This window comes from Electrophorus electricus, chromosome 23 (genome assembly GCF_013358815.1).
Source record: "Electrophorus electricus isolate fEleEle1 chromosome 23, fEleEle1.pri, whole genome shotgun sequence".
Lineage (NCBI taxonomy): Eukaryota > Metazoa > Chordata > Actinopteri > Gymnotiformes > Gymnotidae > Electrophorus > Electrophorus electricus.
Window position 1 is genome coordinate 4,467,747 of NC_049557.1, and position 21,350 is coordinate 4,489,096.

At 40.1% G+C, this 21,350-nt stretch overlaps 2 protein-coding genes across 2 annotated transcripts; both read right to left on the reverse strand.

Moving 5' to 3' along the window:
- Window positions 1-189: 189 nt before the first annotated feature.
- taf10 (TAF10 RNA polymerase II, TATA box binding protein (TBP)-associated factor) lies at window positions 190-2,972 on the reverse strand. Its single transcript, XM_027015985.2, has 5 exons — window positions 2,551-2,972; window positions 1,930-2,087; window positions 1,778-1,842; window positions 1,258-1,372; window positions 190-1,053 (listed from the first exon to the last, which is right to left on the reverse strand). Exons 1-5 carry the CDS (start codon window positions 2,696-2,698, stop codon window positions 964-966), a joined length of 576 nt encoding a protein of 191 aa, XP_026871786.1. The 5' UTR covers window positions 2,699-2,972; the 3' UTR covers window positions 190-963.
- A 1,865-nt stretch (window positions 2,973-4,837) lies between these two features.
- On the reverse strand, window positions 4,838-20,439 carry efhd2 (EF-hand domain family, member D2). Its single transcript, XM_027016005.2, has 4 exons — window positions 19,926-20,439; window positions 8,736-8,883; window positions 8,365-8,499; window positions 4,838-8,207 (listed from the first exon to the last, which is right to left on the reverse strand). Exons 1-4 carry the CDS (start codon window positions 20,207-20,209, stop codon window positions 8,076-8,078), a joined length of 699 nt encoding a protein of 232 aa, XP_026871806.2. The 5' UTR covers window positions 20,210-20,439; the 3' UTR covers window positions 4,838-8,075.
- Between the last annotated feature and the right edge of the window lie 911 nt (window positions 20,440-21,350).

The window sequence follows — 21,350 nt, forward strand, 5'->3', positions numbered from 1 at the left end:
TGAAAATAAAGTATTTAAGGGGATATTTGTCTTGCGTAGAAGTTATTTTTACCATCTGTGCAACCGAATGGTAGAACAACCAACCATGTGACTGCAGTTTAGCCAAGGTGAGAAATAGTCGCCCTAGTTGCCCATCCCTGACCTAGTGGCTTTTGAAATGTACTATTTTGCAAAATCAGAGGCAACAAATATTGTCATCAGTTTTATTTCTACCTAGTAAAAGATCAACCCCTTGATCTTGATATACTGGTAACCAAAGCTATTAGGCAGTGAGTGAAACATGAGATATGCTTCCAATTCTATTAATACTTAAGCAGTTCGGTCCTCTTATAGCATGGAAACTTAGACACAAAACAGAGGTGAGAAAAAGATATGCTCAAGTAAACAAAGTAAAACTGCCCGTCACTAATACATAAAAACAAGTCTTTCTTTCCTTAGTAAAACTGTCTAAAGTTATTAATAATTGGGCCATTTGGACCATCTCAATCATTTTTAGGCATCTGTCCTTCAGTGAGATGAAAATTATTGGCTGGTCAATCTTCCTCCTTTTAGGCACAAACAAAAAGGTTTTACCAATCGTAAATATTGTGTAAAACAGTAAATCTAGCATAGTAATATATTCTGAACTATACAAAAAGACAGATAACATGAAAATGAGAGTGACAAATAAATCCTGTTTATTTTTGTCAGTACAATGTTACCAACATATAATGAAACAAAAGGCATGGTTAAACAAAATACAAAATAGCTAAGTAAACCAAAGGTCCACACAAAACTGGACCTTTTTTGTCTGCCATTATTAGTTTTCATAGTTAGTTATTATTATGATTATTATTATTAATAATAATAATAATAACAACAATAATAATAATCATAATAATAATAATAATAATAATAAGTCTCTAAGGGGTGGGTACCACTCATTGAAGCTTAAATCCCATGTTAATCTCATGATTTGGTTGTTTATGTGAAGTAGTAGGGTTTCTTAACATTGACACCATATTCTGATAAAGCTGGAGCCAGGTCCTCCATCGTGAGGGTGTACTTCTTGTCCTGGTTTGAAAACAAACAAGCCAAGAAAATATGGAAAAGATCAGTAAACCACAAAAAGAAGACATATCAGTTTCATTATTTTTATCTTATTAACTTAAAATTTATTCAACCATCTATGTTGGCTGACATCTGTGTGCATTCTAAAGTGTCACAACAATGGTTAAATTTCACTGTTTAAAAAAAAAAAAAAAATTTAACCCAAACCTTTGCCTTGTTTCTGGAGCTCCCTGAAGCAGTGCCTTTCATTTTACAGTGTTGCAATGCATCATTAGCAATGTCTGAGATAAACTTCTGGGCCGCCAAAGAAATCAGACGAATTCTGCATATACATATGAAGGTAATAAAGAAGGATGCTTTAAAGCTAACAATCATGACTTATTCCAGCATAAAAAAGGTAAATAAAAGAGCAGCACAGTGAGGACATATTTAATAGTTTTAAGTTTTGTCAGATAACACATTAATCTTGCTCTTTCTTACACGTTACACATTAGTCAAGATCAGATAAGTTTATAATTTCAACTGAAATGAAAATAATGAAAATTAAGCAGTTAAAAACAATTTTAAAAAACACCAAAAAAAGATGATGTAGCTGCATTTGAGACTAATTCCCAGGTAGTGATTCAAAAGTCAGACAATCTTTCCATATCTATGTTCATGACAATTATAAACTCAATCATAATATGGTGCTTATAAGAACAATAAATCTCAGAAAAAGCTATCTTACATCCTTGGATCTGATGCTTCAAAACCTGCTCGATTGAGGTAATAGCCTGTAACAGCATCTGGGATCTAATAGACAAAGAGGTTGTAAACAATCAACCAAACAAAAACTGTACATTAAGATGTGATCATTGCTCTCATCACTTGCAAACTCACTGTGGGGGTATAATCTTCTAACTGCATCAGGAAATCAGCAAGTGGTGTGGTTGATATGACAGGCTTCACATCACCATTGGCTATTCCAGTGGGCACATAGAGCCCATTTGAAACGGAGGAGTCCGAAGATGGTGTTGCCATTGCTGCTGACGTTGGAACTGTTCGAGACAAAAGAATGGCATGTATAACTGCAAAATCACTGCAGAAAAAAAAAGAGCTTTTAACAAATAAAGTCATCTTATTATCATATATAAAATGACTATGGCACAAATTGTAAAACACACAATCAAAAAGAAAAGTATTTCTCAGCCCTGGTTCTGAAGTACCTCTGGAGTTTTCCGTTCTCACACATTTCATTATTCCCATGAACATCCAAATAAACATGCCTTTCACGTGGTTCAAGGAACCGTGTTAAATCAGTGAAAAATTCTTAAATGTCCAGGTATAGACCAGGACCAGGAATGAGCAACGGTAGAAAAGACAAGACCTAAAAGGAGTTTGTTAACTAACCAGTTAGCTAGCGTTAGCTAATTGTTAACGTTGCTCGCTAAATAACTAGTTGTTAGGTTATATAACTAGTTAGCTATATAGCTACTATTCACGTACAAATTGCCCACTCACCATTGCTGGTTCCAGCTGAGGGTATACTACTGACATTTGCAGCAGAGTTGCTATTTGGTACGCAGTTGCTAGTGTTGCTCGACGTGGAGGAATTTGTTGCTGTTCCCCCACTAACATTAGTAACTGTTTGTGGAGTATCGACATTCATGTCTGCTAAGAAACGTTAGCAGTTACTTTACGGATTTATTTAGTTAGCTAGCAAGCTAGCTAATCTATGAAGATTGTAAAAAAAAATACCCAGTTACTAAATAAATTAAGGTCTTAAATACACAGTCTCTATACTTTGGTAAATATGCGATTCCTTATCTAATTAAAGTCTGCGATCTCGTGAACGAAAGTCAGTAGCTAGCTATTTTCCCCTCAGAAAATTTTGACGGATTTCGTTCCTTTTCGAGTTACGTGAAAATAGCAACTGTTTTGTGATAGTTTTCAAAATAAAGGTCCCTAAATACCGACTATTTTCTCACAAAAATTAGAGGTAGCGAATACTGCTGGTACAAAATAATAAGCATCTAATTATGCTGTTATTTTTAACACATGCTGATTGAAATAATTTAAACCATCGGGAAATAAAATCATCAAGCATTCAGCTTTTAAATGATCACTATGGGATATATTGAAAGATTTCGACGAATACAAGATATTGTCATCATGTTCAACTGAAACGTGGAAGTTACGTCACATGGGTTGATCGCGCCATCTTGTGAGTATTGTTGCCGGGATCATGGCCCCAGTGGCGCTGGTTTGACGTTTAGTGACCTGACAAGGCGCATCTGCTGCAGATAAGGATGCCCCGTCATGAAATTAAAATAAAACATGACACTGTTTAAGGCAAAGGGATCCAAAATAAAGGAGAAACATATTCCTTTAGTCTGTTGATATTACATTTCACTTTATAACCTGCCACCATAGGTCGTTGTGGCTGACAAAATAACTAGTGTGTACACTGGATATCCTCATAACTTTGCCTTGCAATTTATTCCAGTAGCCTGTAGTGTCACCTAACAAATGGCTTAGCCCTTCATAAGGAAAAGGCTGAGGTCGTCGTGCAGCTTTCGTACTGTTAGAGGTCAAAAGAACTGCATAAAGGTGAAATAAAAGGAATAACCTGCTTTTGTTAGCCACTAGGTGGTCCATGTGACAAAATCTTGACCATTATTAAAATCTTCTGAAGCTTAACACTGCTGTCATCTTAAAAAAAACACAATTCTGTATCCAATTGAAATAAAATCTAAAATAAAACACAATTATATATTAATAACAAAGAATAAGTGATGCTTGAAAGGTTATTTCTGACAACCCCTGTTGCGTGCATTTGTATTGTAAGCCTGTTCTTATGCAAAAGAAATATGCAAATTCTACTCCTCCCAAATGACACTGTACACAAATTTGTGAAATAAAATGTTAAATATTTTTATTGCTATGAGAATTATACAAATATATATACAAATATATATATATATATATATATATATATATATATATATATATATATATATATATATATATAATCTTAACAATGATCCACTTTTATTAATATTCATAAGGTTACACAAGGATAAAACCAAAACCATCTCACAGTGACAAAGATACAGCTAAAGATGGTAAAATCAGCTAAAATCTAGGGTAAATGAAACACTTTTCAAATTCTACAATGAAAACAAATGTTGTGAGTAAAAAATGTCCTATAAAATAAGTATGTTTGTTTGTTTGTTTGTTTTAATCTTGCCTGCAATACTATATGAAGCTAGACTGAAAAGTAAAAAGATATTCTCTGGGTTATAAGGCCTCATCTGTGTTAAACTGAGTCAGTTGCACTGCATAACATTTTAATGCAGTTTAAGATTGCACAGAGCATCAACTTTAACCATTTTAAGAGTTACTAGACACTTATGGTCATTGTTATTTAGAACTAAACATTTCTAATGTAAGTTCAGAGATTTCCAATTCACTCCTTGGAGGTGGTAGTCACTCCAAGTTTGCTTGGCTCGGAGCTGGAACAGAACATATGGACTGGCTGGGGACTCCCAAGGACTCGACAGGAAACCTCTCATGCTAAGGGTTCTGCAGTCCATCAACTGCAGTCCTAGCAGCCACATACACTCCACATTTTAGATGGTCCCCTTGCTCTTACATACCTGACTGAGCACATGAGCACCCGTTAAAATGAGTGCGTTAGAGCGGATACAAAGCCAACGTAGGTAGGGCACAGCGACTGTGAACCCACACTCACCACCTCTTAAACTTCTATTATATGTCTGTTATCTGTTCAAATAGCAACAACATATTTGTTTTAGGAAATGTTTAATTGAACAAGTAAAGGAACTGAACTCTGCTAAAACGTTTGGCACAAGTCTACAGTAAAACTACAAAGACAGAAAATCAGAACCAAGGAGGTCATAGAACAATACAGGATTTAGGCTCTCTGCAGAGAAGGCAAAGTTAGAAAGCAATAGCCCCTTCTTCACCAATTACTGAATAACATTTAAGTACCTATGGAATGGAAACACTCAAGTGATTAAGGGATAAAATAAGAAATTAAGTGAAAATTAGTGCAACAACTCAGGTGTGGTTCCTGAGATAATTAAGCAACTCCTATTCCAACCTCTAATTTAAATATAGAAAATGTATACACTTGAGTAATGTACTGAGCATAGAAGTGACCAACTGCCCTCTCAGCAATAAAAAGCAAGCCAACTGGACCACTTATATAAGTGAATTCTTATCAGAATTTAGAATGGCCATAGAGATATGTTTTTCAATGATGCTTAAACAAAAATTACATAATATTTTGCATACATTACTCAGTTTTGTTTTTGGTTGGATATAAAACTGTCAGTGGCCATTCTAGATTGTCCAACAACAAACAGTGCTGTCTTCAGTAAGCTTGTTGCTTGAGAGGGCAGACACATTTTACATTATCTTAAATGGTAAAGGTCATTCAGTGACCACTTCTGCTCTCTGGATGGGGAACTATTTTCATTGCAAATGAGGACATTTTTCAGAGCAGAAGTTCTGCAATAAAGGACTTTTATATTAGACTACACTGAATGGTAAATAAATGGCTTGCTTAACTTAAATATGCCCTGTGCTGAAGTAAACGTTTTCTTATAATTCTGATTTACTCAAGTGTTTCCATTATTTTGGCAACTGATACTCACATACTCTACAAATATTCATCCCTCATTATCCATGGTGTTTTTAATCTGCAGGATATCTGATTACATTAAAAGGAAAAACATCACATCACATGAAAATAAACAAAGTGAAAGTCTAGAAACGTGAAACATATTCATGCGTCTATTGTTTGCATTTTCTCAATACTAGACAAGTTGCCAGTGACTCCAAACATACTGTGCTTAAATTTACAAAGTGATGCATAGCAATAGTCCACATCTGTCCCCAAAATAAAACAACAAAAAACAAAAACAGTAAATGTTTAATCACAGAATACCACATCAAATGTGAACAGCTGATATATATGGACATTTTTCATAAGGGAGACAAGTTGTGACCAGTGATGCCCATTTCAAGAAAATAATAAGCACATATTCTTTTCACAAGACCCCCTTTACCATACAAAACTAAAAGCATCTTAAATTTATTTCATGAAAAAATATTTTATTCTTTACACATCTCTTAGTTACCTGTAATGTTGTGTGCTGCCAGTTGCATGAGTTTCTTTAAAATCACAGAATTGGGTGCTTAAAGACAATTCTATTATGAGTAGCATCTTCAGCGTTCCCCAGGTTTTCCACCATATTAAACCAAACTTTATTTGTAGAATAAGCATTTAATTTGACAGTCTACAGTTGCATTCCATGCACCGTCTACTTGTTCATGCAAATGTCTTGCTAATTTTGTGTGTGTGTGTGTGTGTAAGGCAATACAAAGAAAAATTATAATTTGAGCTCACCTTTCCAGAGTACTACAGTGTGAACGATGTTTCAAGCATACTTCTAAAGGGTTGTGCAGAGAGGCTAGTTGATCTATATTTTCATGCCAGCACCTGATCTTGTTTAGCTGTGACACATCACAAGTCAAGCATCAACAAACAGCTCCAAATGCTTACAGCTAGCTAGCTGTACGGGACAGTGCATAACACTGGCAACTGACGCTACAACACCCAGCAGCTGAACTGAGCAAGTGAGTTCTCATTTTTTTTATGTTCCTCCTATTCTATAAACATCTCACAGTTCCTAGTTTGACTCACACACACAAAACCAGCAGCACAGTAGAAGAGTCTTCTAGAATTATGGCCTGAGTGCACTGCCTCAGCAGAACAGTTAGACTTGTACACAGATGGAAATTGGGTGCCTACAAAACAGCTGCATCATTTAAAGACAACTAAGCAAAGAAAACGTTCATTCGCTTATGTGCCAATGCGGCACAATATGCAAGACTAAATGTTTTTGGTCTCTGCAAATCAAAAAGCTGACAGCACTGGGTGGTCAAAATATTGGACAGCCTTATTTCAAATAAATGCAGTGCTATAACAGCAGCTTGGTAAGACGTTTTGGAATATTCTGAGGTTTTTGGTGTCTCAAGCCAAAAGCTCCCAGTGCGCCCAGTCAGACATTTTGTTTCTGTATGCGTGTGAGCATATGAAAATGGGTGCTTGTGAGTGTTCATGCAAGCAACATTTGGAGAGATTTGTCACACACAGCAGCACGAACAGGGATCAACAAAAACTGATGGAGAGAAGATCCAGAAAATCAGGGGCAAGATTGTCAGCACACATCACAGTGGCCATGCAGAAACACAACCACCATCACAACAACCAGAATCACCAGTCACAAATACACACTCCTACTACCACCCAGTGTCAAAATATGGATTATTCTAGGCTGTTATGTGAGGTTGAGCACTTACTAATGTTTGCTGTTCCAAAGGCATTGCTGTGCTAACCTAATCGGCAAGGATACCACTGAACCTAGTATTTACATGCACAATGTATGACTGTGGATACAGTGCATAATTACCACCAACGGAAATACAAAGGACTGGATGCGCAAATATATTTAAAACATACACACAAAAACAAAAAAATTTAAACTCACATTTACTTTAATATTAATGAATATACCCCTGTGTACTATAATTATTTGACCATCATAGGAATAAAATCGAAATCAAGTGACCCAGAATGAGATCACGCGCACGCACGCACAGACACACTTTGAATGGAGTACAAATTAGCCAAGTGACACATCCAGTCCAGTGTAGGCAGATAAGTGCTTCAGAGGATGCCAAATCTGTTCAAAATCCACTTGAGAGGAGGATCAATGAGGATGTGAGTAAAACCATTTCAGCTCACTGTGTACTACTTATTTAGCCATTACCAGGTCAATTCTACTCTTATCTCCTTTTTCAGAAAGCAAACTTTGAACAGACATCACTTAAAGCTTTGCATAGTATCTCTGCTAAGGGAGCTCTGTTTGAGAAACCGAACAGTGACGCGGACAGACAGAAAGGGAGAAGAGGCGGGTGCTTGAAGCAGGGATCGACAGGGCAGGCGAAGGAGGTCATTTGAAGGCAGACTGCAGCTCCTTGAACGCAGCTTTCCTCTGTTTCTTCTCCTCTGCCTGTCGTTTCTTCTCTTCCTGCTCATGACGGATCTCTGCCTCGAAACGGCTCGATTCATTAATGGCCTGGACCTGATGCAAAGGTAATATTGCATAAATAAGCTACTATTAAACCAAAGAATATTTTAACATTAACTGATGCTTTTACCCAAAGCAACTTAGTGATGTCATTTATTGTCAAAGTGCTAATAACCCAAGCTAAAGAACAGAAGACAGAATAATGCCTGACTTTGGCTTCGAAGAAGGTCTTTGCCCCTTTCACACCCTCTGTAGATACATCGATTTCAGAGAGCCGTGCCAATGCATGCAGCCCGCTGTCCTCGGCCAGCTCCCCTGCGGCTGCCTTCCTGAAGATCAGGAGGAACTGGAGAATAAAGAAACAGGGAGTTTCTTTCAGTGACTATGTAGGTTATTACTCAATTCCATATCGCAGATTCAACTGTTGTACTGACATAACAGTAATATAGTATGCAGTGATGCATCAGTGCAATTAATCTCCCGATTGCATATCATCACTACAGACATCAACCCAAATAGCAGTCTCAGTCCAGTACATGTGTGGGGACTATTGAAGTGCATGGTTTTATGCATGCCTCTTACCTCTCTAAAGCAAAGCTTGCCATCCAAGTCCTCGTCTACTTCTTTGATCATGTTCTTCAGGCCCAGGTGAGTCTGCGGAGCTCCCAGCTTCTCCATCATCAGCTTGAGTTCCATCAGGTCAATGTAGTTATCTTTCTCCGAGTCATATCTGCACACAGATGGACAGCAAATTAAATCAGTGTCAGCTCTTAATGTAGCATCTGCTAGCAAAGGAAACGGTGGGCACATCCTATTTCTGCACCTAGTTAAAATGGCTAATGAACTAGTCATACCATCTGTGACCTACAGGGGGCAGTACAAGCAAAAAAAAAACTCAAAACCATTTTTGTGAGAACACAGAAGATGCGGTCTTTTACTACAGCCTCCTCAGATCTATATTTCAACATTCATTTCTAGAAAGAAGGGCTGATTAAGGTCTAACTAATCCCAATCTGCTAGTGAGTCTAGTGTCTGCTTCACAGAACCCACACGTCACTGCAAAATTAGCAGCACCATTCTATGAAAAAGCTAAGCAGTTCATTGTTATGCGAGCTATTTGGCTACCAGGTGTAAAATGAAAAGAATGTGTGTGTAAAAAGTGGGCCATTTATAAAAATGGCCTCTTGTGGTGGCCATCAGGATGTTACAGGTTAAAGGCAGCATTAACAGTTGCAGTAACATCAGCAAGACAATACAAAAGCACAGTGCTATACTCTCCCCTTACTGCTTCTTAGCTGAATCACACATACTTTAAAGCATTACTCTTTTTGATTTTTTGCCAAGACATGACATTTGACTGCATTTATAATCCACAGACCATTTGTCAGTCAATTCCTTTTTAACATTGCAGTTTGTGCAATGTTAACATCCAGCCTCTAGGCTAAAGAACATAGCAGGGGAGGAAGAACGATGGTGGCGTAGTATGCAGTGTCTCCCTGTCCCACACAGAACAGTTTGTACCAAGAGGGCCTGCAGGTGCACCAATGTGACAGAGGTAACAGAAGAAATCTAGAGGACAAAAAATGAACGAGGAAACAAGCAAAACAAAATGGAGGAGACAGACAGACATGGTGAGAGAGTTAGAACAGTGTGACATGCCGGAGGAGGAGGGAGGTCTGGTTTAACAGGAGCTGTGAGTAGGATGCTGATGCAGCAGGTCAACAAATGCAATGTGTGTGTGTGTATATGAGGGAAATTGGGTGAACAAGTCACTTCCCCATGCCATCAGTTATTATACTGTGTCTATACTACTGTCACACACACAGTTGCCAAGGCAGCAGGGTTGAACCTCTCACCAACAAGTGGACCTTTTATGCTCTTTTCTACAACTCTCTCTCATTTAAACATTCATAAAAGTCTTCCATTCCAATAGAGTTTGAGCAAGGGTCTAGATGCGGAGTGCCGGACTGTTACAGATTCACCAGTGAACAATAGCTATAAGAACATGGCTACACTCAGCTAAATGTTTCTATAATGATTTATGGCATGTGGGGCTATGAAGCCTGCCACTGACAAATACAGGCATGTGGCATTCAAGCAGATGCATACAAGCTCCCGTGAACGCTTCTCCTGTTCCAATCTCCACGCTGTAACTAAAAGCCTTTGTTGAAGTGCCACAGTCCCTTCCCTCCCAGCTCCAACTACAGCCAGCCAAATGGGCTCCCTTATGGCAACCAGTCCACAATGCAATGACTGGGTCTGTCCGGGTCCGTCTATCAGCACAAAGTAAAAAGTATAGTAAGAGAGGAAAGTTGGGACCAAAAAAAAGGAATAAATTAGCCGAGGAGTTAGGAGAGAAGAACAAAAATGGGAATGTGGGGGGAGAAAAAAAAAACAAACAAAAAAAAAACCGCACTGGCCAATGGAGAAAAGAACACTTCTTTTTATTCTCATGCCAGCAAACATAGTGAGCCGTTTAACAGAGCTGCCTTAGTTGTTACCAAGTAACCCCTCCAGCACATGCAGTCTCAGTGGTTTCACAGTAGTGGGGACACACACGCATACACACAGTAATCTGCATTTCTGTCTGACAGGCTTTGTGCGCCCCGTCCCATACGCTTCATGAATATGGAGTCTGGGTCCATCTGCTCTCACAGCTGGCAATAACATTACTGTCAGCAGTCACATGACACCTGCAGCTGTCTCTCACACCCACACCTTTTACTCCAGATTAACTGTTTATCAAAGGGGGGGGGGGGATGTCTGGTCTCAATTAACCTGCAAATTCATCCAATCCGGCATGACGCCTCACGTTGGACTTTAACAGGTCAGTCTTGGGACAGGGATGAAGTCCTAAAGAGCAACTCTAAAGAGGTTCAGAAAAGGTGTCAGTGGTGACCGGCATGGTAACAGTTCAGAATTATCAATAATGTGAGAGTATTGAATGCTAACTAAATTTAAGGTAACATGCAACCAATTTACTCAGTAAAGTAGCACATACAAGTCACGCCACCTTTTCTCCTTTTCTTCAAAACATCAAGCCTGTTCTCCTACATATTTACAGCCGAGTGGCCAGCCAAAGGCCATCTGATTCTAAGATAGGAGAGTTCTAAGAACGTTTTTAGAACTCTCGCTGTTTCTGTTCTGGTCTAAAAACAACATGTACGTCTTTCATAAGGTCAAGTTCCCTTTATTGTCTCTTCCAGTCTCCCCCTTCAGAACAATATTGTGCTGATTTTATTATATGCTACGTAAGCCTGTCGATAACCTTGACAGTGAAGCTCCCAGGGAGGAAGAGAAGTCGGCAGAACGTTCAATCACACCAAGATTAAATTTGAGGAATAAGGAGGCAGACAGCTGCATTTTGACCAAATAAGTCTAACTCCAAGTAAGAACATGAATCGTAACTACGGAAACTGAAGCAATCAGAACTTCCGTTTGCAAAGAATTAGGGGGAAGTAAATGGCAAAAGTCAGCCCTTGACTTTCCTGTAGATTAAAACACAGTTGATTTAGAGGGAACTTCATGTTGCCAACTTGAGTTAACTAAAGCTTATGTTTGCCTCAATGCAGAATACATTTGTCTGCCATTTTAGAAGCTGTAAATATGTTAAGTCATTCTTGCTCACAGTGATTCAATGCCCTGTACAATCATTTGGGAAATTCAATGTGACATACTGACAAACAAAGACCTTGCGTATGGTGTACATTTCCACAGCAGCAAAATGTTTGTGTTGAGAAAACAGCATTCAAAACTTTGCAAGCTGCTAGCGTATACTTTAAGAAACTATCAACTAGATAATCTGGTGCTTGCAAATACATGAGCCACACTAAGCAAGACCAAACATCAAGCAAGGCCCACATAAGCACTCAGCTACATCACTGTCACCATCCTGCAGTGTCTATGCCCCTCGTAGGAGAACCAAACAGCACAGTCTCCGGAAAACATTCCCAAGGAGCCCTGGCCACTTCTGAGAGAAGTAACAATGTGTGGAATGCATTTTGCCAGGGAGATGGGGAGGAGTTCTGAGAGGTGAGGAGTAAATGAGGAAAGTCAGACAAGAGAATTTAAGGATAACCATTAGGAGAAAGAGGCATGGGGAGTGGGATCTGAAGGAGATGACAAGAGGGGGCTACAGAAGACATTTAGCATCCAAGTTCATATACGAGTCCTAATTTAATTGCCTTGTAGGGTTGTATTTCATTGGCATCTCACACTTTTCTGCATGAAGTAACATCACATTCTCAACATTACAGAATCTGGCACATAAAGCTTCATTGAACTGAAGCAATGTAGACTGCAGTGCAGTGGTAGGTTTTACACCTTGGAACTGAGCTTCACACCTAAAAAGGTGTGAACCTGTGAAGTCTACATGTGAATGAATAATTTAGCCTGGACAACCTCAGCCCTGATGTCTGAGCCACATATAATCACCTGTACTAATGGTCACGTAAATTAGAGAGTAAAGCAAAAATGTTTTGCCTATTCTTAAGCATGACTACTTATATTCATCTTTGGTATCAGCACCTTACACCCTATGACGCAGCGTTATAACAGATTGCACGGTTTAGTTGTACAGGACAGCAGCCAAGCAGACAACCAGGCTTCAGGCCAGGCCTTCTCTCCTCTGCTCACTCCCATTCTTTTTGCCCTCTTTCACTCTCTGCCAATCTCCCTTAGCCCTAATCCTAGGTTGCTAAGCAACAGCAAAGCAAGCATGGGAAAACCCTCTCTCACATGAGCACATGCACAGACATGTGCGCACACACACACACACATTAAAATACCTTCTCTTATGACGTGTACGTACGCAACAGATGTGTTGAGTCGCCTGTGCTTGTGTGAGAATGAAGTTTAGGTTCTGTAATGGACCCTTGTGTAATGCAATCCAGTGTGTGTACGCACAGGATCTCACTCAGTTGCTCTCTTGGGAGATGCTACACAGACGTGAAGCGGCAGCACAACTGCAGTCCGGACTCCACTGGCCACATGGGCTAGACAAAAGCTCTAGGGCTGCATACAATATTCATCAATATTCTGGTGCCATGTGCTGTTAAGTGATCTGGTCAAAGTTTTTAACAATATATACATTAGTCAAAAGACTCTACAAACAATGCTTTAGCTAAAATGAGCCACTTGTGGGAGCAGACTTGAACGAATTAACAGACGTCCAGCATGACTGCTCCTTTAGATAACCACAGTTATTTCAATGCCAACAGTATATAAATGCAGTGAGATGACACTTCATGAGGTGGTAATTCCTTGGAGTTTAAGATTATGCTTCCAGCAATTTATGTCCATGTACCTGTAGTGTGTGCATGAGCAGGTGAGTTTGTGCACGTGTGTACTTGTGTGCATTTGTTTGTGCATGTTTGTGTGTAGATGTGCTTATGCATGTGTATGTCGGAAAGAAAGCCCAGTTCTTCTGCTGTGTGGCAGTAAAGTTTTATGCTGCTGAGGAATACTGACTGACCATGCCTCCTAGGTGAAGTTTATTACACATCCTTATTATGTCACTTATGTACAGCCATTCATAACACTGTCAATCTATACTGCCCTTCAGTGGCCTCTGGAAAACAATGAATGTGAATAAAGATGATGATACTGAATTAGATTCAGAGGAAGGAAACATTTCAATTAACTCTGAGAAAGCGGCCACATCTCTCAGCTGTATAGGCAGACCCTACATGCCATTCACAAGCTCTCGCGGCCACTGAGAAGTCGCCTTTGAACCATTGCTCTGTGATATACCAGTGTCCCAGCCAGATGTGTGGTCTTGGAGCTGCAGCTCATTCTGCAATGGGTCATGGGAAACCAGGCCCATCACAGTTCTCCAAGTTCCACATGGAAAAGTCTTCTTTCTCCTGGCTAAACCAAGCCATATGGGACTGTGCAGCTGAGAGCAATATAATGCAACTCAAGATTTGTGAATAGGAGGTCAGATTCCAAACAGTATTAAGACACTTTAAAATCTTTTACAGAGATACTTAGTTTGATGGCTCTCTAACACTCTCACCACCCACTGATTCATTTACTAGCACCCCTGCAAGCAAAAAATCAATATAAATCAAGACAAAAATCAATATAAAACACGTTGTACATAGCACATCTTCTAAAGCAACTCCCTGAATAGCTGAATTTAGACATCAGACCTTCTCATTCTGTGTACTATAAAAAGGTACAGTGATTTTCCACTTTACAGCCTCTGGTGAACCTGACAACTTCTCAGTCTTGTTAACCTATACCAGTTACCTGAGTTAAGTACTCAGAGATGACTTACAGTTACAGGCTGTAGTCCAGAGTCCTTATATAATCAATAGTCCAATCTGCCATAAAGCCATATGAAGAGTTGTTTTTAAAGATTGTTAATCAATAATTGGATGATTGCTGCATTTCTGGACAGGGACAAAAGTTTTTACTGTGATTAAAATATAGTGCCCATTATACACAGTGTAAATAGAACTTCATAGCCACACTGCATTTTGACATATCAATATATAATCATATTAACCAAAAGAGGAAAAGCAGGCAGAGATATACTACCAAAGGCAAAAGAAACCAAAACTATACATACAAATTATTGCATCTCGGTCACATTTGATAACATTCCACTACCTGTCTTAACTAGTCACAAATTTCTCAACCACAGAGAAACATCCCTTAAAACCTTGCCAAACTTTCTTGCTCTTCCAAATGGACCCTACATGGTGGGGTCATAATATGAATCCATGCAATATTGTGCATTCATACTAATCCAGGAACTTTGAGTATAAAGGATCAGTTAGAGCCACAGTCCTCAGAGTGAACCTCAGCTAGAATCCTGCACTACCACTGGACCAAGAGCAGTGCTCAGCAGTGTGAAACTGACCGTGCCGCAGCACCCCCTGCGGTCAAGCTCCTGCAGCTCTTCACTTAGACTCTAGACCAGGAGACTAAACACTGGTGCTTAAGCAGTGTCCCACTCAGATCAGCCGACAGCCACAGACATCTAGAACGCTGGAGAGTTTATTTTTAGCAGTGCCAGAGTGTGGGGCTGCAAGAAAAAAAGCCCTATAAGAAAGACGTACATCCTACTCAACTGTGGAGGCCTGGTTTGAAGACATGCTGTCACAAGCACTGACTGAACTGTTCACTGATAGAGCACATATGGCAATTCTGCAGTAACTGGTCGGGTTTCTTTGCTGCCTACTGCTTTCGTGAGTCATTGTGACTGGTGCGTTGTGAGTCATCCGAAGGTGTGAGGTCTGTTTGTATGCACATTTAGTGCAGATGAAAGAAGTGAAGATTCTCTGCTAAACACAGAGCACAGCAAAAACAAAAGCAAACAAGATGTATGTTGATAACACTTTCCAATGACCTCCAAAAGACACCGCAGGACCTCAGCCTTGCTAGGTCAGCGCGTCAGTCAGCTTGGACAGGCTGACAGTAGGGACAGGCTCAAATTTTCGGAAAACTTTTAGGATGCTAAACTACACAAGGCCCTGGGGGCACAGGATTCCGCAGAATTGTTAGGGTAAAGATGTTAAATACTTTGATGCTTCACATTATTACAAATATTGTGCAAGATCATGGATTTTACAGATGATGTGTGGCACACAGGTAGTGTCCCTCAAAAGCACAATTTGCAGTCAAAACCAGCAGTGCACCATCATCTTGTCCGTGCAGCAGTTTCCTACAGGTCGCGAGGTTGAGCATTTGATCAAGTTTCATTTTCAAGTCTGATTTTGACTTCCAATGATTATAAAAACAAAATAATCGAGATAAAACTATTATTGTGCTGCATTCCACTTCACAGCGAATTCTGACTCTCAGTTTGTCTTATGAATTCACGCTTTTCCTTTCCATCGGCACACTTTCGCCCTTCCCTAATAGATCAGACTCACTCTCAGCCAAGCTCTGGTACCTTTAGGTCAGCTCGAGCCAAGATGACTAAAATAAGCATCGGCCAACAAAAAAGGTAACACCAATTCAGCTGTTTGGGAACACTTTGGTTTCAAGTAGTGCGACAAATACTGTGCAAGATTCATCACCCAGTGGTGTCTGCACCACAAAGCAATACGACCAATTTGTTTAATCATCGGAAATTCAATCACAAAGTGGTCTATGACCAAATAAAGGAAAAGAAATGCGAAGCCCTCTCCACTTCTTCCACCATAACACAGTCATCGATTAAGCACTCTATATAATGCACCCACCTAACCATCCAGCTCTCAAAGACAAAAAGAATAATCACATTCTTCCTTGTCAAAGACATGCTCAAGTAACACTACTGGCAACCAAGGATTCCAGAAACTGGTAAATATCAGGCCATAGCGCTTAAGCCACATTGGATGCTGAGGAGGACCAACTGGATTGGTGGAGGGAATTCCAGCTCTACCAATGGCTCGCCAAGCTGGCAAGGAAGTATCTGTGCATCCCATCTATGAGTTCCTCTTCAGAGAGGGACTTTTAGCACAGGTGCTAAATATTGTCACCTGCCTGCACTCATCTCGTGTAAACAAGATGGTGCTGATGGCTAAAATATTTTTAAGACATTACATTAATAACATGAAGCAGCCCTATCTGTATTTGCCACATTACTTAGTCTTAAGTTGTAGTTGAACATTTATTTCCCATTACTTATGGACCACGATGGCGAGCAAGCCTTTAATTTCCTTGGGCTTAGATACTGACTGGAATATGTTGAATATAGAGATTTCTAAAATGTTGAATTTTTTAGGCTGTGAAGTTTTCAGTAGGCTGTGGCAGAGCACAATAGTACATATTTTTATTTTACTTTTTAAAATTACATTATTTGCTATTGTTTTTCCAGTTATTTTTAAATTTCAATAAATGCATGCTTCCAAAGTCAATGTGTAGCTTACTATGTGTAGCAGTTAAATAATCATGACCTCAATACTGAAAATCCTTGAGAACATGACAGCTCACCACACAACACGCCTGCGCCTTACATAGATACGCAAAATATCTAAGCAAATTTATCTTTCACTTAGTATAATGAAAATGTGCACAGAAATAATCACAACGCCACCAGATTTATAGTTCTTCCTCTTCCAAGCAGTTCTCCAATTACTCATGTCCAAACAAACCAGCCTCACTTTGACACACTATGCATTAAAGCTTTGCACGATTGTGTTTGTATCAGCCAATCCCGAATAGGGAGTTGGCGGAAGGAAATCTGGGTTGAAGGGCCCGGGGTGTGGGTGAAGCCTGCATTCGTCCACCCTGATCTTACTGCACGCATTTGTTCACTAGCTCATTCACTTTCTTGTGGAACAAAGGCCAAAACTAATTTTGTGCATACAGTAGGGTTGGCTAATTTATTGAGATTAAAATCCATCATGGTATATTGAATACAGCGAAAGAGATAAACACCAGCATTTATGAGAGCTGGAATGTCGCTTGAAGGAAGAAAAAAAAAAAAAAAAAAAAACATTTCCCAGCATAGCTAGTGAATCACATCCAATATGATATTTGGCCTGCAAATTTACTCTGGGAAGACAACCTAGCATGAGTTACTGCAAGGTTTATTTCCCATTTAGGCAGGGCTCACGTGATTCTGACAACGGGAAGCTGCCCAGAGAACGCCCCTTCCTCTCCACCTCTCTCTTATTCACAACCTAAGGCAACACAAGCACAAAGCCTCACGAAAGCACAACTTCACTACATCAATCTGAGCACAGGATCATTATCATACACCTGGAAGGGGTAAGCTACACTGCACTCAGTACACAAAGCAGAAGAGTGCTAAAGGAAGGATATTTGGTTCCTTGAGCTACACAATCATACTTATCACAAGGAAAAACATTCCATATAAAAGTTCTGGGTTAGAAAAAAAAGCCTTTTTGGTTAATGTTTAACTCTAAGAAGTCAGCCGCAGATCCTGAGCCACCCAGTTTTCTACCACAACAATGCAACCACCAGATTCCTAAACTGTTAGTAGATCCTGACATGGTCCAGTTCTAGGTCTGCCTGGGTAATACACATTGTCATAGCCTGAGTGAAAAGTGCAGAAAGACATCAGAGGGGTTGTGTTTTTCCAAAAAAAGGAACAAATTGTACTTGGTGATTGAGTGTCTAGCTTTTATACCTTTAGAGAGACATTATTAAGAGAGACATTGTGAGCCTGAATGAGTGCCATCTCCACAGAGCTGCTCCCATGATTTTCAGAGCAGATGGACATTTCACCCTGTGATGCCTTCATATCTGCCATATCTATGCTTCGCATCAACTTTTGCATAACAACCTTGCACGATAAGCCTGCTCTATGCAGAAGCACTGATTTTTGAGGACCCCATTGGCAGTAGGACATGTTGAGTCCTGAGAGCTCATTTTCAGTCAGCACATTAGCACAACACAGAAATTCCCCTCAGGGAGATGTTATTAGAGGACCTGTCATTTCTGCACCTGAGGTTGTAGCCATGGCAGTTTTATCACGGACCTTCATGTGGGAGTAGAGTAACAGAGAGACCTCACACTTCTCAAGCATCTGGGCCATAAAAATTGACAGAAAATGGGGAGGTCTACAGTCTAGCAGCTGTTAATAAAACCTTGGTTAATGAAACCTTGTTGATTTCATAACCTTTCAGAAGATTACTGCTACAGCATAATGAGACATGGAAATCAGGGATACTGGAAAGTAACTGTGATCCTCAAGAAGGTCCCCCACAGGACCTGACAATTCTAAGATACAATAACTTCCTGTTCCTAAAATCCAAACAGCCCCCCCTTCCCAAAACAAAAACTCTTCACAGGCACCTCCTCCACTGAAAACAGCTATTTGCATAATTCAGGATGATTCTATTGGTCAATTGTCTGTGGTAACAAAGACAGCTCTGTCTGTAGCTCTGAACTTCAAGATGCAGAAGTGTAGAGAGGAAAGTTTGACATGCTTAGTGTAATGCTTCCCACATTGCTCAGTTCTCCATGAAAGGGAGTCTGTCAATGCTGTTAGCTGGCCTAACATGTGCCCCAGTACCCAGGAGAATCAATGCACCATCCTGGATCGCCTCTGACCGATCCTCCCTTTGTTGTACCAGAAATGCTTTTTTATAACTGGAAAAAGCGGGCTATAAAAGTCGTGACCAGTCTCATACCAACTGGAATAGGCACTTAATCAACGTTAATACACGAGAGAGAGATGCATGCAGTCTATTGCATGAATGTGTGTCCAAACTGCAAGTCCTAAAGACAGTTAACAGGCACCACACTGCATGATTACGTAGGAAAAGTGGACTTTGATTTGACAGTGTGTGTGTGTGTGAAGAAAAAGTTTGGGTGGGGCTTTGTTATGCCTATATATTGGACTTCAGACACTGGCGGTTCTTTGCATAAAAGTACACGGTGTACAGACTAAGAGAGAAAACAATAGATCAGCTATCCATCTACAATATCACCATTTAGTTGCCTGGCTAGACATAGTTATGCGTTTAAGATTTGGTAGTACTGCATATGACAGTCATAAAGTAGCTAAAGAGAAACTGAATATTAAAAATGCAAATGCTCATTGGTGACAAGGTCATAAGGTGTGAATGCACATAATGAAAACAACCCGACATTTTTACAAAGCAGGGTCTAAAGAAAGGAGTAACCCATTAACGTTACGAACATAGCATATGTTCTCATTTACAGCCAAGCTAGCTAGCTAGTTAGTTATACATCTACGTTTACGATCCACTGAAGATCATGTTAACAGAACAGATGACTTCTGACTTTATAGCCATGACATTTAGGACAACACTACAGCCCACTGGCGATGGATGGATTACTTACTGTTTGAACATTTTCTCCATGTCTTTAATTTGCTTCCTGGAGAATTCCTTGAATTCGGTGTAAGGGTTGAACACCTTCATACTGGGCTGCTGATGCTCGCCTACACCTTCGTTCAGTTCGCCACGACGCTGCAGCTTAGCCCCCAGTTCAGAGTCGGCGTTCGCGGTTGTTGGTTTCTCATCCCCTCCGTTTTCATGCTGCTCGTCTACGGCCACGGGTTCCTCCGCGCCCTCCTCTATTTGCAGCCGGCGGTTAAGCTTCATTGACAGCTCGTTTGTTGCCATTTTCTGCTTATTTCAAAAAGTCTTTATCTACTAGGCAAGCAGCATGAGTTTAAAAATACTGAGGTCTGCACTACCCGCAGTCCACGGACAAATAAGTGCTTTTATTGCGCAAAATAGTTCAAATAAACATGCGGTGTGTGTGGTTTAAAATGTTAAATGTTAATCATACGCTTAAAAGGCGGATTGACGGTTCTTGTACCGTCCGCAACGATTCAAACGAGCAGCACGCTCTGTGGAGTTCGTGTAAATAGCAGCGCTTAAAAAAATACGCCTATCGCCATGACGCTGCACCACGCTTCTTAAAGAGATATACACACACAAAAACAGCACAAATAAAAGTATGCGTAAGAATCAAAGGCAGCGAGTATCCGCCACTCTAGTGAAAGATGGATATTTTAATCTCTTACCGAAACCAATAATGATTTAATAACGCTCTCCCAATCCTTTGCATTTTAATTAGTACACGTGGTCTTAACTTTGACTAACTGCTGATATGCAAAATGTATTAGAAGTGCTAAGTGCTGTGTGATTTGCATTTGACCATGCGGTAAACGGAACTATGTGCAAATCAGTATACTAATCCCAACACTCATTTTCACTCCCGCAGGGACAGCACCCCACACCTCCCCAATTCCCCCCACCTACACACACAAAGGGGACTGCATTATCTGAGGTTCAGGATTTTAAACCCTCCATGCAGGCAAATGTGGGAATACAATGTGTGTGTGTGAGAGAGAGCGAGAGAGAGAGAAAGCGCTGCATACAGTTGGAGGATAAAAAGAACTGAATGAGTAAACTGAGCAGCTGAGGCTGATTCGTGACTCACTGGATCCTGGGTGCACCACTGTCTGACACACTTGCGCGTGCGCTCTCTCTCTCTCTCTCTCTCTCTCTCTGTCTCTGTCTCTCTCTCTCTCTGTCTCTCTCTCTCTCTCTCTCTCTCTCTCTCTCTCTCTCTCTCTCTCTCTCTCTCTCTCTCTCTCTCTCTCTCTCTCTCTCTCTCTCTCTCTCTCTCCGTGAGAGAGGAGGGGCTGTGTAGACTACCTGCATTCTATCCATATTAGGGAAAAGACAAAGTGAAATGTGATTCCTCCACTCTGAGAAGGTGGTGTACACACCCATCATAATAATTACACTTCTA

Excerpts from the sequence above, each read along its gene's own strand:
- taf10 (XM_027015985.2), bottom strand. The coding sequence starts at position 2,698 with ATGAATGTCGATACTCCACAAACAGTTACTAATGTTAGTGGGGGAACA. Across the intron at positions 1,843-1,929 it reads TAGAAGATTATACCCCCACA|ATCCCAGATGCTGTTACAGG; the intron begins GTGAGTTTGCAA and ends TTTGTCTATTAG. Across the intron at positions 1,054-1,257 it reads GCTCCAGAAACAAGGCAAAG|GACAAGAAGTACACCCTCAC; the intron begins GTTTGGGTTAAA and ends TTTTCAAACCAG.
- efhd2 (XM_027016005.2), bottom strand. The coding sequence starts at position 20,209 with ATGGCAACAAACGAGCTGTCAATGAAGCTTAACCGCCGGCTGCAAATA. Across the intron at positions 8,884-19,925 it reads ATGGAGAAAATGTTCAAACA|ATATGACTCGGAGAAAGATA; the intron begins GTAAGTAATCCA and ends ATCTGTGTGCAG. Across the intron at positions 8,500-8,735 it reads GCAAGCTTTGCTTTAGAGAG|TTCCTCCTGATCTTCAGGAA; the intron begins GTAAGAGGCATG and ends TTTATTCTCCAG.